This window comes from Trachypithecus francoisi, unplaced genomic scaffold, assembly GCF_009764315.1.
Source record: "Trachypithecus francoisi isolate TF-2019V2 unplaced genomic scaffold, Tfra_2.0 Lachesis_group8, whole genome shotgun sequence".
NCBI classification, from domain to species: Eukaryota; Metazoa; Chordata; class Mammalia; order Primates; family Cercopithecidae; genus Trachypithecus; species Trachypithecus francoisi.
In genome coordinates this window covers 69,475,292-69,492,263 of record NW_022681473.1, presented here as the reverse complement: position 1 = coordinate 69,492,263, position 16,972 = coordinate 69,475,292, and the positions used below count along the sequence as shown (strand labels likewise).

General features: G+C 40.5%; 1 protein-coding gene and 1 non-coding gene across 9 annotated transcripts in view; both read left to right on the top strand.

Annotated features, from left to right (window-relative positions):
* Positions 1–3,138: 3,138 nt before the first annotated feature.
* On the top strand, positions 3,139–3,240 carry LOC117081827. Its single transcript, XR_004436308.1, has one exon. It is a non-coding gene; the product is annotated as a U6 spliceosomal RNA (small nuclear RNA).
* Positions 3,241–7,997: 4,757 nt separating this feature from the next.
* NARS2 (asparaginyl-tRNA synthetase 2, mitochondrial) overlaps positions 7,998–16,972 on the top strand; it is a 141,603-nt gene continuing 132,628 nt past the window's right edge. For 5 of the 8 annotated variants that reach the window (XR_004435662.1, XR_004435661.1, XM_033204335.1 and 2 more), the window contains exons 1-4: positions 7,998–8,513; positions 11,427–11,536; positions 14,086–14,206; positions 16,575–16,715. Coding sequence is in view for 3 of the 8 variants with exons in the window: in XM_033204335.1 (XP_033060226.1) it covers positions 8,373–8,513; positions 11,427–11,536; positions 14,086–14,206; positions 16,575–16,715 (513 nt within the window). In the remaining 5 variants the exon portion in view is untranslated. The remainder of the gene's footprint in view (positions 8,514–11,426; positions 11,537–14,085; positions 14,207–16,574; positions 16,716–16,972) is intronic. The other 3 variants (XM_033204339.1, XM_033204337.1, XM_033204338.1) reach the window with 3 other exon arrangements.

The window sequence follows — 16,972 nt, the reverse complement described above, 5'->3', positions numbered from 1 at the left end:
TTGAAAATAAAGATTTTGCCTTTTTAATGTCTGTCAATGTACATGATTCTGAAAGTAAAACTTGAAAAGAGTAGGATAAATCCGTTTTCAGGGAAAACATGTTGTGAATCTTCTTTACTGTCGTTCACAGGGATTGGTGGAATTCAAGAATGTTCTGCTAAAGGAATACACCTATTAATGGAAACATCCAGGCGAAAGTAGAATCAGCTTGCCATCCTTGTTCTAATATACCTTTCACAAGCCTCTTCTGAAAGAAATTTAAACAAATGTACAGAGTCATCGTTAATTATCTTTCTGCTTGAAAAGCCAGTGCATAAGTTCATCTCCTTTCTGTGTCTTTAAGTGCTTACAGGATTGTGTGTTAGTTTTAGACCAATGGTGAATGCTGATGGCTGCATGGATTTTAGGAAAACATATTTTCCAGATTCTTTGCCATATGAATAAAGCTTTCTCAAATTTAGAATTTACAGATTGTTAAGCACACTATATTCTTTTCCAAATATATCCTTCATTCTTCATGACATTATGTAGTTAGAGCTGACCATATACTGGGTGAGTAGTAATCCCTCAGGAACAGCAGGGAACTTTCTTATGTGACAAAGTATTTGCCAAAAGTTTACAGAAAATATCATACTTGCCAGCAGAGACATACCAAGAGTGGGGAAGTGAGAGTAATCTGCCCAAGGTGCAGGCAATAAAGGGATATGGAACTGCAGACATTTTTTTTCCTCTTTAAAAATGTTTAATTTGTAGAAAATTTTAATACAATAATAATACTGACCAAAGGTCGATCAAGTTTTTGTTCACGGTTATAAACTTAAATTATATTAGTTATAAAGTACTACCCCCTAAAAAATAATCTGATCATTTGTACAGTTTACTGTTTCAGGTGCATTTTTTCTTCACATGTAACATTTTTGGAAACTGGAAACCACTGTCCATTCTTTTCTGTCTCATTAATAGAAAATGCTGCATAATATAGGTGTAATAGTAAAAGGACAAGATAGAGTTCTCATTATGAAGTTGCATGATATAGTTTGGCTGTGTCTCCACCCAAATCTCATCTTGAATTGCAGCTCCCCACAGTCTCATATGTCATGGGAGGGACTGGTGGGAGGTAATTGAATCATGGGGGCGGGTCTTTCCCATGCTGTTCTCGTGGCAGTGAATAAGTCTCACAAGATCTGATGGTTTCATAAATGGGAGTTGCCCTGCACAAGTTGTCTGCCGCCATGTAAGATATGCCTTTTGCCTTCTGCCATGATTGTGAGGCCTCCCCAGCTATGTGGAACTGTGAGTCCATTAAACCTCCTTTTCTTTGCTGGGCATGGTGGCTCATGCCTATAATCCCAGCATTTTGGGAGGCTGAGGCAGGCAGATCACTTGAGGTCAGGAGTTTGAGACCAGCCTGGCCAACATGGTGTAACCCCATTTCTATTAAAAAAAAAAATACAGAAATTAGCCAGGCATGGTGGTGCATGCCTGTAATCTCAGCTACCCAGGAGGGTGAGGCAGGAGAACCAGTTGAACCTGGGAGGCGGAGGTTGCAGTGAGCTGAGATTGTGCCACGGCACTCCAGCCTGGATGACAGAGTGAGACGCCATTTCAAAACAAAAGAAAAGAAAAAAAACCCTCCTTTTCTTTATAAATTACTCAGTCTTGGGTATGTCTTTATCAGCAGCATGAAAATGGACTAATACACTGTGTATGCAATAAAGATAACTTTTATTTTGTTTTTTGAGACAGGTCTTACTCTGTCAACTATACTCAGGTGTGAGTGTAGTGGTGCCATCTCAGCTCACTGCAACCTCCAATTCCTGCACTCAGGTGATCCTGAGTAGCTGGGACCACAGGTGTGCAACACCACACTTGGATAATTTTTTGTATTTTTGGTAGAGATGAGGTTTTGCCATGTTGCCCAGTCTGCTCTCGAACTGCTGACCTCAAGCAATCCATTTGCCTCAGCCTCCCAAAGTGCTGGGATTACAGGAGTGAGCCATGGCACCCAGCTGCAATAAAGAGAAATTTTAAAAAGTTAATCACAACCTTTGAAGTTTTGTGTAATCCAAAAGAAAATATATGATTTTTCTTTTATGAGTTATCTTGTTTTCTGGTGTAAACTAGAGGTTAATCATACACAAAAATATTTGCAAACAGCCAGAATCAGTCTCCAACAATGTACAGTGAGATTCTAAACTTTAAAATTGTTCCTTGAAGATCACCACATAAAAATTGTGGAGAAGGCCATTAACTGTGCGACGAGAACAAAATATGTAAGAAAATATAAATTAGGAAAAGAAACCATTTTTTAAAGAATAATAGGAGACATGGTAAAGCACTGGTCTTACATTGCCAGAAAAAATATAAAGAGTAATGCTTGAGTGTCTTAATAATTTTCTTCAAGAACTGTTCACTCTTAAGAAAAGGATTGAATATTTTCAAGGTTTGCTGTCATTCAGCCATTTTCTCACAATACACCATAGAAAAGACAACCCACAGAGTGGTTGAATATCGCAATGCATATAACTGAGAAGAACTCATAACTAAAACATGGGCAATAAAAACTTATATAGATTAATAAGAAAAAAGACTACTCAATAAAAGTAGCCTTTAGGAAAAATAAGACTACTCATTTTTCAATAGAAAAATGGGCAAAAGGCCGGGCGCGGTGGCTCAAGCCTGTAATCCCAGCACTTTGGGAGGCCGAGATGGGCGGATCACGAGGTCAGGAGATCGAGACCATCCTGGCTAACACGGTGAAACCCCGTCTCTACTAAAAAATATAAAAAATTAGCCGGGCGAGGTGGCGGGCGCCTGTAGTCCCAGCTACTCGGGAGGCTGAGGCAGGAGAATGGCGTGAACCCAGGAGGCGGAGCTTGCAGTGAGCTGAGATCTGGCCACAGCACTCTAGCCTGGGCGACAGAGCGAGACTCCATCTCAAAAAAAAAAAAAAAAAAAAAAAAAAGAAAAATGGGCAAAAGATGTAAAAAGTCAAATTACCAAGAATAAAGTCCAATGAAAATAAACACTAAAAAGGTGTCAAACAAAAATAATAATCAGGGGAATGCAAATTAAAACAGCAGTGGATATTACTCCCCCACCAATACAGCTACTTTAGAAAGTTTAAGACCAAGTATTATTCTTCTTTAAACAGCATATATACTAAAATTGAAAGGATACAGAGATTAGCATGGCCCATTCAAGGATGACACACATATTTATGAAGTGTTTCACATTAAAAAAACAAAGATGAAGTGTTGACAAGAATGTAAAGCAACTGAAACTCTCATATATGGCTGGTGACACTGGGGAAAAAATTTGGCCCTATTTGTTAAACCTTAAGGTTGCATGTCTTATAACAATTTCTCTCAACTATGAATAGCACCATGCAAGGTTTGTGGGGTTGTTTGTTTGTTTGTTTGTTGTTTGAGATGGAGTCTCACTCTGTTGCCCAGGCTGGAGTGCAGTGACGTAATGCAACCTCTGCCTCCCAGGTTCAAGCGATTCTCCTGCCTCAGCCTCCTGAGTAGCTGGGATTACAGGCATGCGCCACCACATCTGGCTAATTTTTTTTCTTTTTTCTTTTTCTTTTTTTTTTTTTTTTTTGAGACGGAGTCTTGCTCTGCTGCCTAGGCTGGAGTGCAGTGGTTTGATCTCGGCTCATTGCAACCTCTGCCTCCCAGGTTCAAGCGATTCTCCTGCCTCAGCCTCCCCAGTAGCTGTGATTACAGGCACCTGCCACCACACCCAGCTGGTTTTTGTATTTTTAGTAGAGATGGGGGTTTCGCCATGTTGGCCAGGCTGGTCTCAAACTCCTGACCTCAGGTGATCCATCCACCTCAGCCTCCAAAGTGCTGGGATTACAGGCGTGAGCCACTGCACCCGGCCGATGCCTGGCTAATTTTTATATTTTTAGTAGAGATGGGGGTTTCGCCATGTTGGCCAGGCTGGTCTTGAACTCCTGACCTCAAGTGTTCCGCATGCCTCGGCCTCCCAAAGTGCTGGGATTACAGGCATGAGCCACTGCACCCAGCCAATTTTAACTTTTTATCATAGACTTATGTATATTTTGTCATAGTAAATGATAAAATAGACTAGTAACTACATGTATCTTGTGATTCATGACCTTTTTATTAAATGCTTTGATATTTCTAGGCTACACAGTTCATTAGTAAGTTTTCTGAAATTGTCACAAATCTCCAAGAAAATTTCCAATATATTTATTGAAAAAAATTCACATACAAGTGGACCGGCATAATTCAAACCCATGTTGTTCAAGGGTCAACTATATATTCATATTAAAAACATTTGTGCTACTGTCTGGAAGGTGATGAATCTAAAAGGGAAGGTGTCAAGCCAACATTGAAAACAAAAATAAACAAGAAAGTGATATGATTTGATATAGCACAAGATACAGGGGATGGTTTGAACTGAGCACCAGAAGCATAAGTGGTATAGTCAACTTTCAATTATATATATATGTTTACTAATCTTCAGTTTCAACCAGTTTTCCCTTGTCTTCAACATACTGGGACAGTGGTCCCCTGCTAATAACATAATTAACCTTTTGGCTTAAACAAGTAGTGAGAGGGTAAAGGAAGGCAGGATCCTCACTATCTGGGATTCAGACTCCAGTTCTTAAGCTGCACATTGTCCCCTGGAGTAGGGGAGTTGGGAGAGAAAGAAGGTGCCTTAGTCCATTTTATGTTGCTGTAAAGGAATACCTGACACTGGGCAATGTATAAAGAAAAGAGGCTTATTTAGCTCATGGTTCTAGAGGACGAGAAGTTTAAGGGCATGGCCCTGGCTTCTGGTGAGGGCTTTTGTGCCGCATCACAACGTGGTGAAGAAGGTCAAAAGGGAAGTGGACATGTGCAAAAAGGGGAACCCCTGAGGGGCATCCTGGCCTTGTAACAACCCGCTGTGGTGGGAACAAGCCCATTCTTGCAAGAACTCATGCAGTCTGTGGGAACAGCACCAAGCCACTCACGAGGGATCTGCTCCCACACACCAGACCCCTTCCATTAGGCCTCACCTCCCAACACCACCACATCAGGGATTAAATTTCAACATGAGTTTTTGTGGGGACAAACAAACCATATCCAAGCCATAGCAGAAGGCAAGACAGAAAGTTGCATGAGTAAGAAATGAGCCAACTGGTTACTACTTTTGATTACTTGGACAGGGTAGGCGTAGGCAAAGAAAAGATTTTCACTGGGATAAACATCATTGCTATGTACCCCAGACTGTCTTGTTCCCCAGATTTTGAACCAACAAACTTATTTTCCCTTAAAAGTCCATAGCTGCATAATTCCGATGGCACTGGCTGCAAGTTTCCATTTTTCCTTTCTCACAGTTCAAGAAGTGCCCTTTTAATTAATTGATTTTTTTGAGACAGAGTCTCACTCTATTGCTCAGGCTGGAATGCAGTGATGTGATCTCGGCTTACTGCAACCTCTGCCACCCGGGTTCAGGCAATTCTCCTGAGTCAGCCTCCCGAGTACCTGGGACTACAGGCACATGCCGCCACATCCGGCTAATTTTTTTGTATTTTAGTGGAGATGGGGTTTCTCTGTGGTCAGGCTGGTCTCAAACTTCTGAGCTCAGGCAATCCGCCCACCTCAGCCTCCCAAAGTGCTAGAATTACAGGCATGAGCCACTGCGCCTGGCCTATATATTTTTTAATCGATAAGAAGTGTATTCATTTATCTGCACAGTTCTGCAGGCTGTGCAAGAAGCATCGCACCAGAATCTGCTTCCACTCAAAGTAAATAATGTCAAGGTTTGTTGTCATTCAGTCATTCAGGAAGGCAAAGAGGAGCAAGCATCACATGGCAAAAGAGGAAGGAAGAGAGGAGGAGGGGGGTGCCAGGCTCTTTTCAACAATCAGCTCTTGAAAAAACTAATGGAGTGGGAATTCACTCCTGCAAGGGTGGCACCAAGGCCTTCATGAGGCCCCCATAATCCAAACACCTCTCAGTAGGTTCCACCTCCAACACCGAGTATTTTCAGATGAGATATTTTCTAGTCTGTCTTGAGAATGGTTTTACAATTTTTCCAGGCCATTTGCCCTCCTGGCAACCTTCCCTGTTCACCTTCTGGCAGGAAATTTTCTTACATGCCTATCTGGCAAAATAATGATCCTCTTCAAAAATTCAGCTTAAGGCCGGGCGCGGTGGCTCAAGCCTGTAATCCCAGCACTTTGGGAGGCCGAGACGGGCGGATCACGAGGTCAGGAGATCGAGACCATCCTGGCTAACACGGTGAAACCCCGTCTCTACTAAAAAAAAAAAATACAAAAAACTAGCCGGGCGAGGTGGCGGGCGCCTGTAGTCCCAGCTACTCCGGAGGCTGAGGCAGGAGAATGGCGTAAACCCGGGAGGCGGAGCTTGCAGTGAGCTGAGATCCGGCCACTGCACTCCAGCCTGGGCAACAGAACGAGACTCCGTCTCCAAAAAAAAAAAAAAAAAATTCAGCTTAATTTTCTCCTTCTCTAGACTATATTATATTTTATCCGACATATTTTTATATCATAAACATATATTTTATCCAATATATTATAATTTAATTATAAGTTTATACTATTTTATAATTATAATTTTATTATATTTATAATTTTAATTTATTAAAAGAACCAGGGAACACATTTATATTATATAACATAATATTGTAATACATGTATATATTATATATTATAATTTTATTATATTTTATCCAATATGATAAATTATTTTTTGAATAAATTTAAGAGATAGCCTAATATATAAGGGTGACTGTTTTCAGGCCAAACAAATGCAGACAACTCATACATCTATGTGTGCACTTATTAGTTTATATTTCAGTAGTCTCTTTTCTTCCTTGTCTCCGTCTCTAAAGCATGAGCTCCTTGACGGAAGGGATCATGGTCTTATTTTCCACCTTGGGATACTATGTAATATAGCACAATGCTTAAATGCATAGAGCCAGCACTTCTGGGTTTAAATCTCACACTTACAGAATGTGTATCCTTAAGTAGGTCACCTAGCCTTTCTATGCCTAAGTTCTCTTATTTGTAAAATGGGCATAATAACAGTAGCATCTTTAAGTAAGGTAAAAGTGAGAGTGAGAGAGTGAGAGTGAGAGACGGGGAGAGAGACAGCGAGCGCGAGCGCGAGCGCTGGTCTTGAACTCCTGGGCTGAAGCAATTCTCCTACTTCTGCCTCCCTAAGAGTTGGGATTACAGGCGAGAGCCACTGCACTCGGCCAAACGTTTTATTTTTTTAAATTAGATTAAAAACCTTTTCATGACTGTCATCGAGTTACAGTTTTTTTTTTTTTTTTTTTTTTTTAACAAAAGGTAGCCTAATACATAAAAGGGTCATTGTTTCCAGGTCAAACAAATGCAGATAGCCGTGTTGGAGGGCAGAGGGAAGAGGGAGACTTGGAAGATTCTGGCTGGTAACACTCGACATTCCTCCAGTCTCTGCTACATCTTCCCACCGTCTTGCCGGCCATATGCAAGGTCCCTCCAGTTCCTCTTATTTACCTGTTAGAGGACTACCTTCTCCAGGAAGCCACCTCTGGCGTCCCACGCTTAGGCGCTGTCAGGCAAACTGATCACCGTTTTATGCAACTGTCTGTTTAGCTGATACCACACAACTGTGACTTGCGCAGAGGGGCTATGTCTGATTTTTCTCTGCGGAGAACTCAGGAACGGAACAACTGATCTCTTCAAGCGAATCCTGTTAACAGCTAAGAGCCTCCTCTTAGTTGGATCCCTGTTGTTGACTGATGGAGACGGTTTCCCTCGCCATCAGTCACTCTTTGCCTCTCAGTTTCTCAGCCTCACCTGGAATCTTTAGAAATGAAGACCCTCAGATGTGCTCCCAAGTTCTTTCAGCGATAACCTCTACAACCTTAGGGCATTAGCTCCGCCCCGTCTCGGCTCCTGACCCCGCCCCCTCCCGCACGTTTCCCTAAGCCTGGGTCACAAGTACGCATGCTCTCCCTTCTTCGTCGTAACGTGATGGCGTAAGCGGCGTTGGCGTGATGTCGTAGGAGTGGCGGCGCGTGTTGCGGCCCGGGGTCTGTGCGTAGTTTTGGAATTGTCGCGGGCAGTGGGGCGCCTTAGCTTCCAAGTGCACGTGGTTTGTTTCCGGCGTTTGCCTAGTGTCCTGACCACTCCGCCCCGTTGGAAGTGGGAAACGGAGAGGTTCTGTGGGGACAGAGCTGGGTGTTCTGAAGGAGTAAGCTCGCATCCGAGGGGCTCTGGAGTGCCTTAGAGCAGAGCTGCGGCCGCGGAAGGGGAGCCGCTGAGAAAGGAGGGCCGCTGCAGGCGGGGTTCCCACCGCGGGGTCTGGGCTGCTCCCGCGGAGTGCCTGGGCGGCCGCGCGATGCTGGGAGTCCGCTGTCTGCTCCGGTCCGTGCGCTTCTGTTCCTCCGCCCCTTTCCCCAAGCACAAACCTTCAGCCAAACTGAGCGTGCGGGAAGCTCTCGGGGCCCAGAACACGAGTGGGGAGCGCATTAAGGTCCAGGTTGGTGAATGGGAAGGGAGTGGGTTTTTTTCTTGTAGGGACTTATATGGCATATCCACATCTAGCTTTTCCTTTACTGTCGGGTCAGACACAACCCCGAGCAGGGAAAAGTTAGAAAGTATAGGTAGGCGTCGCGAGTTTCCACTTTTCTGCTTTCCATTACTTTTCACAAAACTGTTCCGATGACTCTAAAGCGCTAGAATTTTGCTTTCATGATTCCAGGGTATTACCTGTAAACTTGTTAGTCATACCAAAAGTGTAAACGAACAAGCCCCCTTTCTCTGTCTTTATCCCTTATGATGAATATCCAGGTTTATAAAGTGGTTGTCTTGACCTCCCTCCTTGAGAGCAGAAACCGTGTCTTACCTGCCTTTGTAATCACACATGGCTAACAGTAAATACTTGTTCAAACCATGCCTTTTAAACTTTTAGTCACCTCAGTGCCTATTGTGGGGCTCTGCATGTGATTTATTTTTAATGAATTCGAAGAAAGAGTGGAATGTAGCAGTTTGAAAGAGCTCTGGAGTTAAGCAGCTTAGGTTTAAATCTCTGCATAGCGTTTATGCGTTCTACACCTTATTTTCCTCTAATGAAAATAGAGATAATAATTGTCCCTGAGTCCTGAAAATTAAATGAGGTAATGGAAATAAGATATTTAGAACAGTGGCTCATAGTCTACAAATGTTAGCTGCTATGATTTCTCTTGCTGATTATATATTATTTGCAGCAGCTCCACATAGAAGAGGTGCAGAATAAACAAGGTGGTTTGACTGTTTCTTACTAGGTTGCTGAAGTACACTGATGTGGTTATTTTTTGAGACAGGATCTAGCTCTATCACCCAGGCTGGAGTGCAGTGGTGTGATCTCAGTTCACAGCAGTCTCCATCTCCCAGGCTCAAGCAGTCCTCCTGCCTCGGCTTCCAGAGTAGCTGGAACTATAGGCATGCACCACCGTACTCTAATTTTTTAAGTTTTTTGTGGAGCTGGGTCTCACTATATTGCCCAGGCTAGTCTCGAACTCCTGGACTCAAGCAGTCCTCCTCCTCCTGCCTCCCAAAGTGCTGGGATTACAGGCATAAGCCTGGCAGATGTGGTTATAATAAATAATTATCGTTTTTGAGTAGGTTCTTGCTCTGTCACCCATGATTGTAGTGACACAGTCATGGCTTGCTGTTGCAGTGATTTTTGTTGTCCTCACATATCCTTTGCTTTTTAGCAGTATGACCAATCTGCTCCTCTTTGCATTTCTTTGAGTTCCATATTCTTTCCATAGGTCTGTTTGTCTATTAATTGGGCATACATTAATGATACTTTGTGCGCTAGTCAAGAGAAAAACTCAAAGATGAAGAGAGAACCTGCTGCCCAGGTTAGAGGATTTCAGTTTAGTCCTGTGAGGTCTGATATGGTAGCTACCAGCCACTTTTGGCTCTAAGCACTTGAAGTTTGGTCCAAATTGAGATGTGCTTTAAGTGTAAAATACATACCAATTTTGAAGAACCAAAAAGAATGCAAAATATCTCAATATGTTTTTATATTGATTATAGGTTGATAATATTTGGGGCATAATAGGTTAAGTAAAATATTTCACCTATTTTTTATGTTCAACATGGCCACAAAAAGAAATTTTAAATTAAACATGTGACTCATTATATTTCTGTTGGACAGCCCTGCTCCAATGGTTAAAACAAATAATTTTAGCAATAAGATAGTTGGTAGTAAGGTAAGTAAAGAACTGTAAGAAAACAGGAAGTTAACATAACTGAGAAAGTTAAGGAAGATATCTTGCATGAGGTGACGTTTCAGCCAAGTCCTGAAGGATGTGTTCCCTAGGCAGGGGAACTGGGGATGGGGCAGAATTATAATAGTGTCCCAGAAAAGCTCATTGATAAGAACATGAACTTTGAAGTAAGAACTTCCTTTTGAATCCCAACTCTACTAATTGGTGACTATGTCCTGGAATATTTAGAGAGGTTTTCCTAACATCTCCAAATAATGTTTCTTCAGCTCTAAAATGATAACCACTTCATTAAGTTCTTCTGAGGATTAAGTAGCATAATATTTATACAGAGCTTAGAATAGAACCACATTACAAAGGGCTCAATAAATGTTAACTTTAACAAGTGAAAGAAAGTGGTCGTTTGGAGTTAGTTTTTTGTTTTTTTTTTTTTTTTTTTTTTTTGAGATGGAGTCTTGCTCTGTCACCCAGGCTGGAGTGCAGTGGCGCGATCTTGGCTCACTGCAACCTCTACCTCCAGAGTTCAAGCGATTCTTCTGCCTCAGCCTCCCAGTAACTGGGACTACAAGCGAGCGCCAACACGCCTGGCTAATTTTTGTATTTTCAGTAGAGACAGGCTTTCACCATGTTGGCCAGGCTGGTCTCGAACTCCCGACCTCAAGTGATCTGTCCTCCTCGGCCTCCCAAAGTGCTGGGATTTCTGCACCCAGCCTGGAAATTACTGTTGATTTAGAATCACCAAAGAGGAGGTGCCTTCTGGGCAGCATGGTGAGATGAAACCAGAAAGAAGGGCGTACCCCATATCCTGAGAAAGGCACCAAGATATGTGCCCTGTTATTTATTGTTGGGCCAGGGGGCAGGGGTCTTGGAGGAAATACCTGGAATTGCCAATATTGGGAAGATTGGTTATATGAATTAGGCTCATCAATGTGAAGGAATGTTAGGCATGCGTTCGAAATGTTGTGCTTTATTACGAAAACAAAAGATAGAATACCAAAGTGTGTATCCCATTGTGATTGAACATATAAAATTAAGTATGCATATTGGTGAACTAAAAGTCGATTTGTTGAGGCAGGATTATGCGTACATGTTTTATTTTCATTTAGTCTATGTGTGTGTATGTGTAATGAAAACATAAAATGTTTTACTCTCACATTAGAAATATTTCTCTTCCTTAGGGATGGATTCGTTCTGTCCGATCCCAGAAGGAAGTCTTGTTCCTGCATGTAAATGATGGGTCATCTTTGGAAAGCCTTCAGATTGTTGCAGATTCAAGCCTTGACAGTAGGTGAGTTTTGTTTTTTAAAAGAATTCTTTGATTTTTGTTTTTCACCTCTAGTGCTTCTCACTTCCCTAAACCAGTGTTTACATTGAACCCTGAGTAATCTTTTGAAACAAATCTGCTTTCATAGCTTTGAGGATCAAGTCCAAATATTTGGAATCAAGATCCTTCAAGCTCAGGCCTTTCCTCCTCTATTTGACATCATCACATGCTGATATCCCCAACCTATGCTTCACTTCAGTCTTTCTTAATTATTTGCGGCTCCTCTAAGCTGTTCTGCTCTTTCCTAATAGCATTTGTACGTCTTGCTGCCACTGCCCAATACAGCCTCTTCTCCTCTTGTCTTTCATAGTTCCTGCTTAGTTAGGCATTATCTGATGTTCCCATCCCATAACTGTGTCAGGTACCCCTTTTTTGTGCTCCCATAGCATCCCGTGCCTACATCTGTGTTAAAAGTATCACATTGGATGGTAATCAACTGTATTCCTATTTGACTCCTCCTGCTAGACTCTTAATTTCCTGAGGTTAGGAATGGCATCTCATTCTTTTTTGTATTCTTGACCTCTAGCATAGTGCTGACAATATGACAAATTATTACCTGTTGAATAAATGGAAGAAACTTTATGGTCTCATTCATTAGGTTTTAAAACTAACACTAGGTCAGGTGTGGTGGTTCACGCCTGTAATCCCAGCACTTTGGGAGGCCGAGACAGACAGATCACTTGAGTCAAGGAGTTCAAGACCAGCCTAGGCAACATAGTAAAACCCTGTCTCTACCAAAAATATAAAAATGAGTTGGGCATGGTGGTATGCACCAATAATCTCAGCTACTCGGGAGGCTGAGGCTAGAGCATGTCTTGAGCCCTGGAGGTCAAGGCTGTGGTGAGCCAAGATCTTGCCACGGCATTGCAGCCTGTGTGATAGAGCCCTGTCTCCAAAAAAAAAAAACCCCAAAACCAAAAACTAACACCATTTTAATGTTAGGTATCAGCTCTGAGGAAGAGAACATTATTCTAATTTGTTAGAATAAGAGTGCTTTGCTATTCTGAGGATTGTTAGGGTTAATGCTGTTTACACATTGAATAGGTTCATGGATCAGAGACTATGTGGTCAACTGGGCAGAACAAAAAAAAATTGTTGTAATAGTAACTTTTTTTTTTTTTTTTTTTTTTTTTGTGGAGAGTGTCTGACTCTGTCGCCCAGGCTGGAGTATAGTGGCATGATCTCGGTTCACTGCAACCTCTGCCTCATAAGTTCAAGCAATTCTGGTGCCTCAGTGTCCTGAGTAGTTGGGATTACAGGTGTGTGTCACCACACCGGGCTAATTTTTTGTATTTTTAGTAGAGACAGAGTTTTACCATGTTGGCCAGGCTGGTCTTGAATTCCTGACCTCAAGTGATCTGCCTGCCTCAGCCTTCCAAAGTGCTGGGATTACAGGCATGAGCCACCACACCTGGCCCTATTATTAATGGTAACCTTTTAAAAACTTTGTAATTGTTTTGATTGTTTATATCAGTGTAGCAATCACATGGGTCTAATGGGACCTAGATTTTAGAGTTTCCGGAGGATGACTCTTTGAGATATTCCCAGGAAACCTTAGGATAATATTTATATTTATATATGTCAGGTAGTACATATTTTAAGTCAGAGCATCTCAAATTACCCTCTCAGGTTGATGAAAGTATACCAGATTTCCCCACCCATAATGCAATAGTGGACAATCAGGTGGAGAATCTCCTGACTTACTTTAATAAAATTTATTGTGTTGCTATAATATTTTAATAGTGTTTTAGGAAGGCACTTATTGTCATACTTACTGCAATTATGAAATGTTAGAACTAGAACAGATGGGCTGGGCATGGTGGCTCATGCCTCTAATCCCAGCACTTTGGGAGGCCAAGGCAGGAGGATTGCTTGAGCCCAGGTGTTCAAGACCAGCCTTGGCAGCATAGTGAGACCTGGTCTCTTTAAAGAAAAGAAAAAAGAATTAGAACAGATGTACTATCATTTACCAGCTCCTTTTTTAATAGATGATTCTTAAATGAACTTAGATGACTTTTCGTAGTTGTCATACCGTTAATTTGTGGGTGAACTTGAACTCGATTAGTCTTATTAACCAGAAAGTAGCACCTTACGTGCTCAGATCACCAGCCAACTAAGTAAAAAAAAAAAAAAATTTTTTTTAGTTGCAAAAATAGGACAGAGAATTCCTGGCTAATTTTATTTTGATTTGCAGTTTTCGCATGTCTTCTGTAATCTTTTAGAAAGTTTTTGGCCAACTAACTTTTTAATAAGGGCAGTTGTACAGCCTCTTAATTCTGAATTATACGAATTCTTAACTCTCTTTGTTCCCATTTTAAAGCTTATGGAATTCATTTTTATAATTTTATACTCTATTTATACAACAGATTATCCATTGATTCTGAAGATTATTTAACCAATTGAGGGTAAAAGCTTTTGTCATTAAGTATTTTAATATTCTTATTGCATAGTTGATATTAAAATGAAGGTTGTATATAATGATATCTTGTTTATCTTGTTTTTTCTTACTGTAGAGAATTAACTTTTGGGAGTTCTGTGGAAATACAAGGGCAGCTGATAAAAAGTCCATCCAAAAGGCAAAATGTGGAACTGAAGGCAGAAAAAATTAAAGTTATTGGAAATTGCGATGCCAAGGTATGATTTCTGACACTTTTGTGGAGGCTATTTAGGCTTTAATTAAGACAGCAATCTGTTTTAAGTGTGATTATTAGGAAGATGAAACTTAGAATATATTTCATTTGCAACTTACCAGATAATTGAAACAAGCCATACAACCTGAAGAGGCAGTAGCAAAAATTATTTATGTAGATAGCTTAGTGAGAGGTAAGTGTTAATTTTTGCATCTCTGTGGTGTGTGTCACAGTTAAAACTTGCTGCTTTTACAAGCATGCCCAGTCAGCCACAATGATATACCAGGGCGGGCTCGTTCTTAGGAAAGGCAGGAATGACTTTTGCGTGATCTAGAACCGATCATCCAATAATGGTTGGCTCTAGCCACCTTTGGCAGTTTGTTATTAAATCAGTTGAAATTCATTAAAAAAATCCAGTTCCTCAGTGGCATTATCCTCATTTCAAGTGCTCAGTAGTTGCATGTGGCTACTGGCTACTATATTGGATAGCACAAAACATTTCCATTTATCACAGAAAGTTCTGTTGGGTGATGCCGATCAATAGTATTATAATGCTTAGGCTGAACCAGAGGCAAGAAATTCGGCATTAAGACATGTTTATGCCTGTTTTTGTAAGACTCTTCTGTTAGCTTCATATTTATAAGCTTGATAAAGAGGTTGGAGAGAATAAAAGATTATCAATCAAATTCTTTAAATTTACAATGGAGAAAATGAGGCCCAGCCAGATGAAATGATTTACTTAACATTATGAGCTGATGTGACACAGCTGAAATTTGTATTCTAGCCATATGAATCCTCTGTGTTTTTGCTATACCTGTCTTCAAACATTTAATGAACAAAAGTGAGGAAATACAGGAAAATTGCATCATTTTAATTCATTGTTAATTCTTTCAGTATAATAGGAAGAAATGTAAGGAAATAAAGGAAGAAAATGCAATTTTTGTTAAAATGTCATCCTTAATTTCCAAGAAATTCTGATTGACATGTAAAATCAGGAATCAGGTTCTAAGATTTCTGAAAAATAGAGTGTAGAATAATTTGGAAATCAAGAGCATAATATAGAAGGTAACCATTTTTCTTTTTGGTTTTTTATAGGGATCTGTGATTATTAAAAATTTGCCATGTGTTTCACTACAGTAGTTCACCCTTGTCTGTGGTTTTGCTTTTCACAGTTTGCTGCCTACAGTGAACTGTGGTCTCAGAATATTACATGGAAAATTCCAGTAATAAACAATTCTTAAGTTTTAAATTTCATGCCATTCTCATTGTGTGATGGAATCTTGAAGTATCTTGCTCTATCCTGCCTAGAATGTGAATCATCCTTTTGTCCAGCTTATCTGTACTTTATATACTACCTGGCCGTTGTTGTCAAAGAAAAAACATAATGTTTATACGGTTTGATACTGTCCGTGGTTTTAGGTATCCACTGGGGGTCTTGGAACATATCCCCTGTGGGTAAGTAGGGGACTACTATATTCTTAAATTGTTCTTCCTGGGCTTCTTTGGTGTTGATGGCTTCGTCTTCCCTGAAGCCCTTCGATTCAGTATCATTTTGAAATATTCCGACATTAGGGAATTCTGACCCCTAGAATTATGATATGGTCACATTTTCACTTTTAGTAAGTATGGTGCTTTTTTCTATACAACATAAGAGTTTGTATGTGTACAAGACTTAAAAAGAATGGATGAGACTGAAAGAAACAGGCTGCCAGTGTAGCTCTTTTTTAGCTTCTCTGTTATCTTTTTAATTAAAACTTTGATTTTTGTCTGAAAGGATGTGTCTGTCTTAATCTTTTGACATGAATGTGAGCAGGGTAGACATATCTCAATGTGGAACCATAATTTTCTTTCAAACTTTTTGTAAATCTTTACTACTCTGCTCGATGGAAGTATCATGTTGATAGTAGTAATAAATTGCACCAATTGATTGTGAATGATCATGGGCTTTCAAGTCATATAGGTAATTTTAAAATGGAACATTAGCCTTGTGTGTACATGTTTAATATCTACAATGTTTTGAACTCCTGTGTGCCAAACAGTGGAAATTTTGCATAATTAATCATAACCTATTTGTAGGAAGTGATTCACAGCTAATGGATACAAACTTGATAAATAACAGATGAGCTTCAGTGATATTAGCTCAGTTACTTGGCTAATAAGTGGTAGAGCTAGATTCAAACCTACATCTCTCTGATTCCATCCTACCATTCCACTTACCTGGTGGAAATAATGTGGATTAAAATCAGTATATTAAAACATAAGGAAAGGATCTTAGTTTGGTTCTAAAGCACTATTTAAGAAATACTCTGGAAACTGATTTTATTAAACAGTGTCTCTTTTGGCTTCTAATTTGTTTTTTCATTTATTGGCAGGCTTTCCCCATCAAATATAAAGAGAGGCATCCTCTAGAGTACCTGAGACAATACCCTCACTTTAGGTGTAGGACTAACGTTCTGGGTTCTATACTGAGGATTCGCAGTGAAGCTACAGCTGCTATTCATTCTTTCTTTAAGGTAAGTTCCTAAAAGTTCCCTCCTGACCCTGTGTTACACCTCCTCTCCCTCCTTATTTCCCTTCGTCCCCATGCAACCACAATCCACTTCCTGTTCCTGTGCATTAGCTTGCATTTTTCTAGAGTTTTATGTAAATGAAATCATTCAGCATATGCTGTTTTTTGTCTTTTTTCGCTTGGCATAATTATTGGGATTCATCCATGTTGTTATGTGTATCAGCAGTTTGTTCCCTTTACCACTAAGTGTGATGTTAGCTA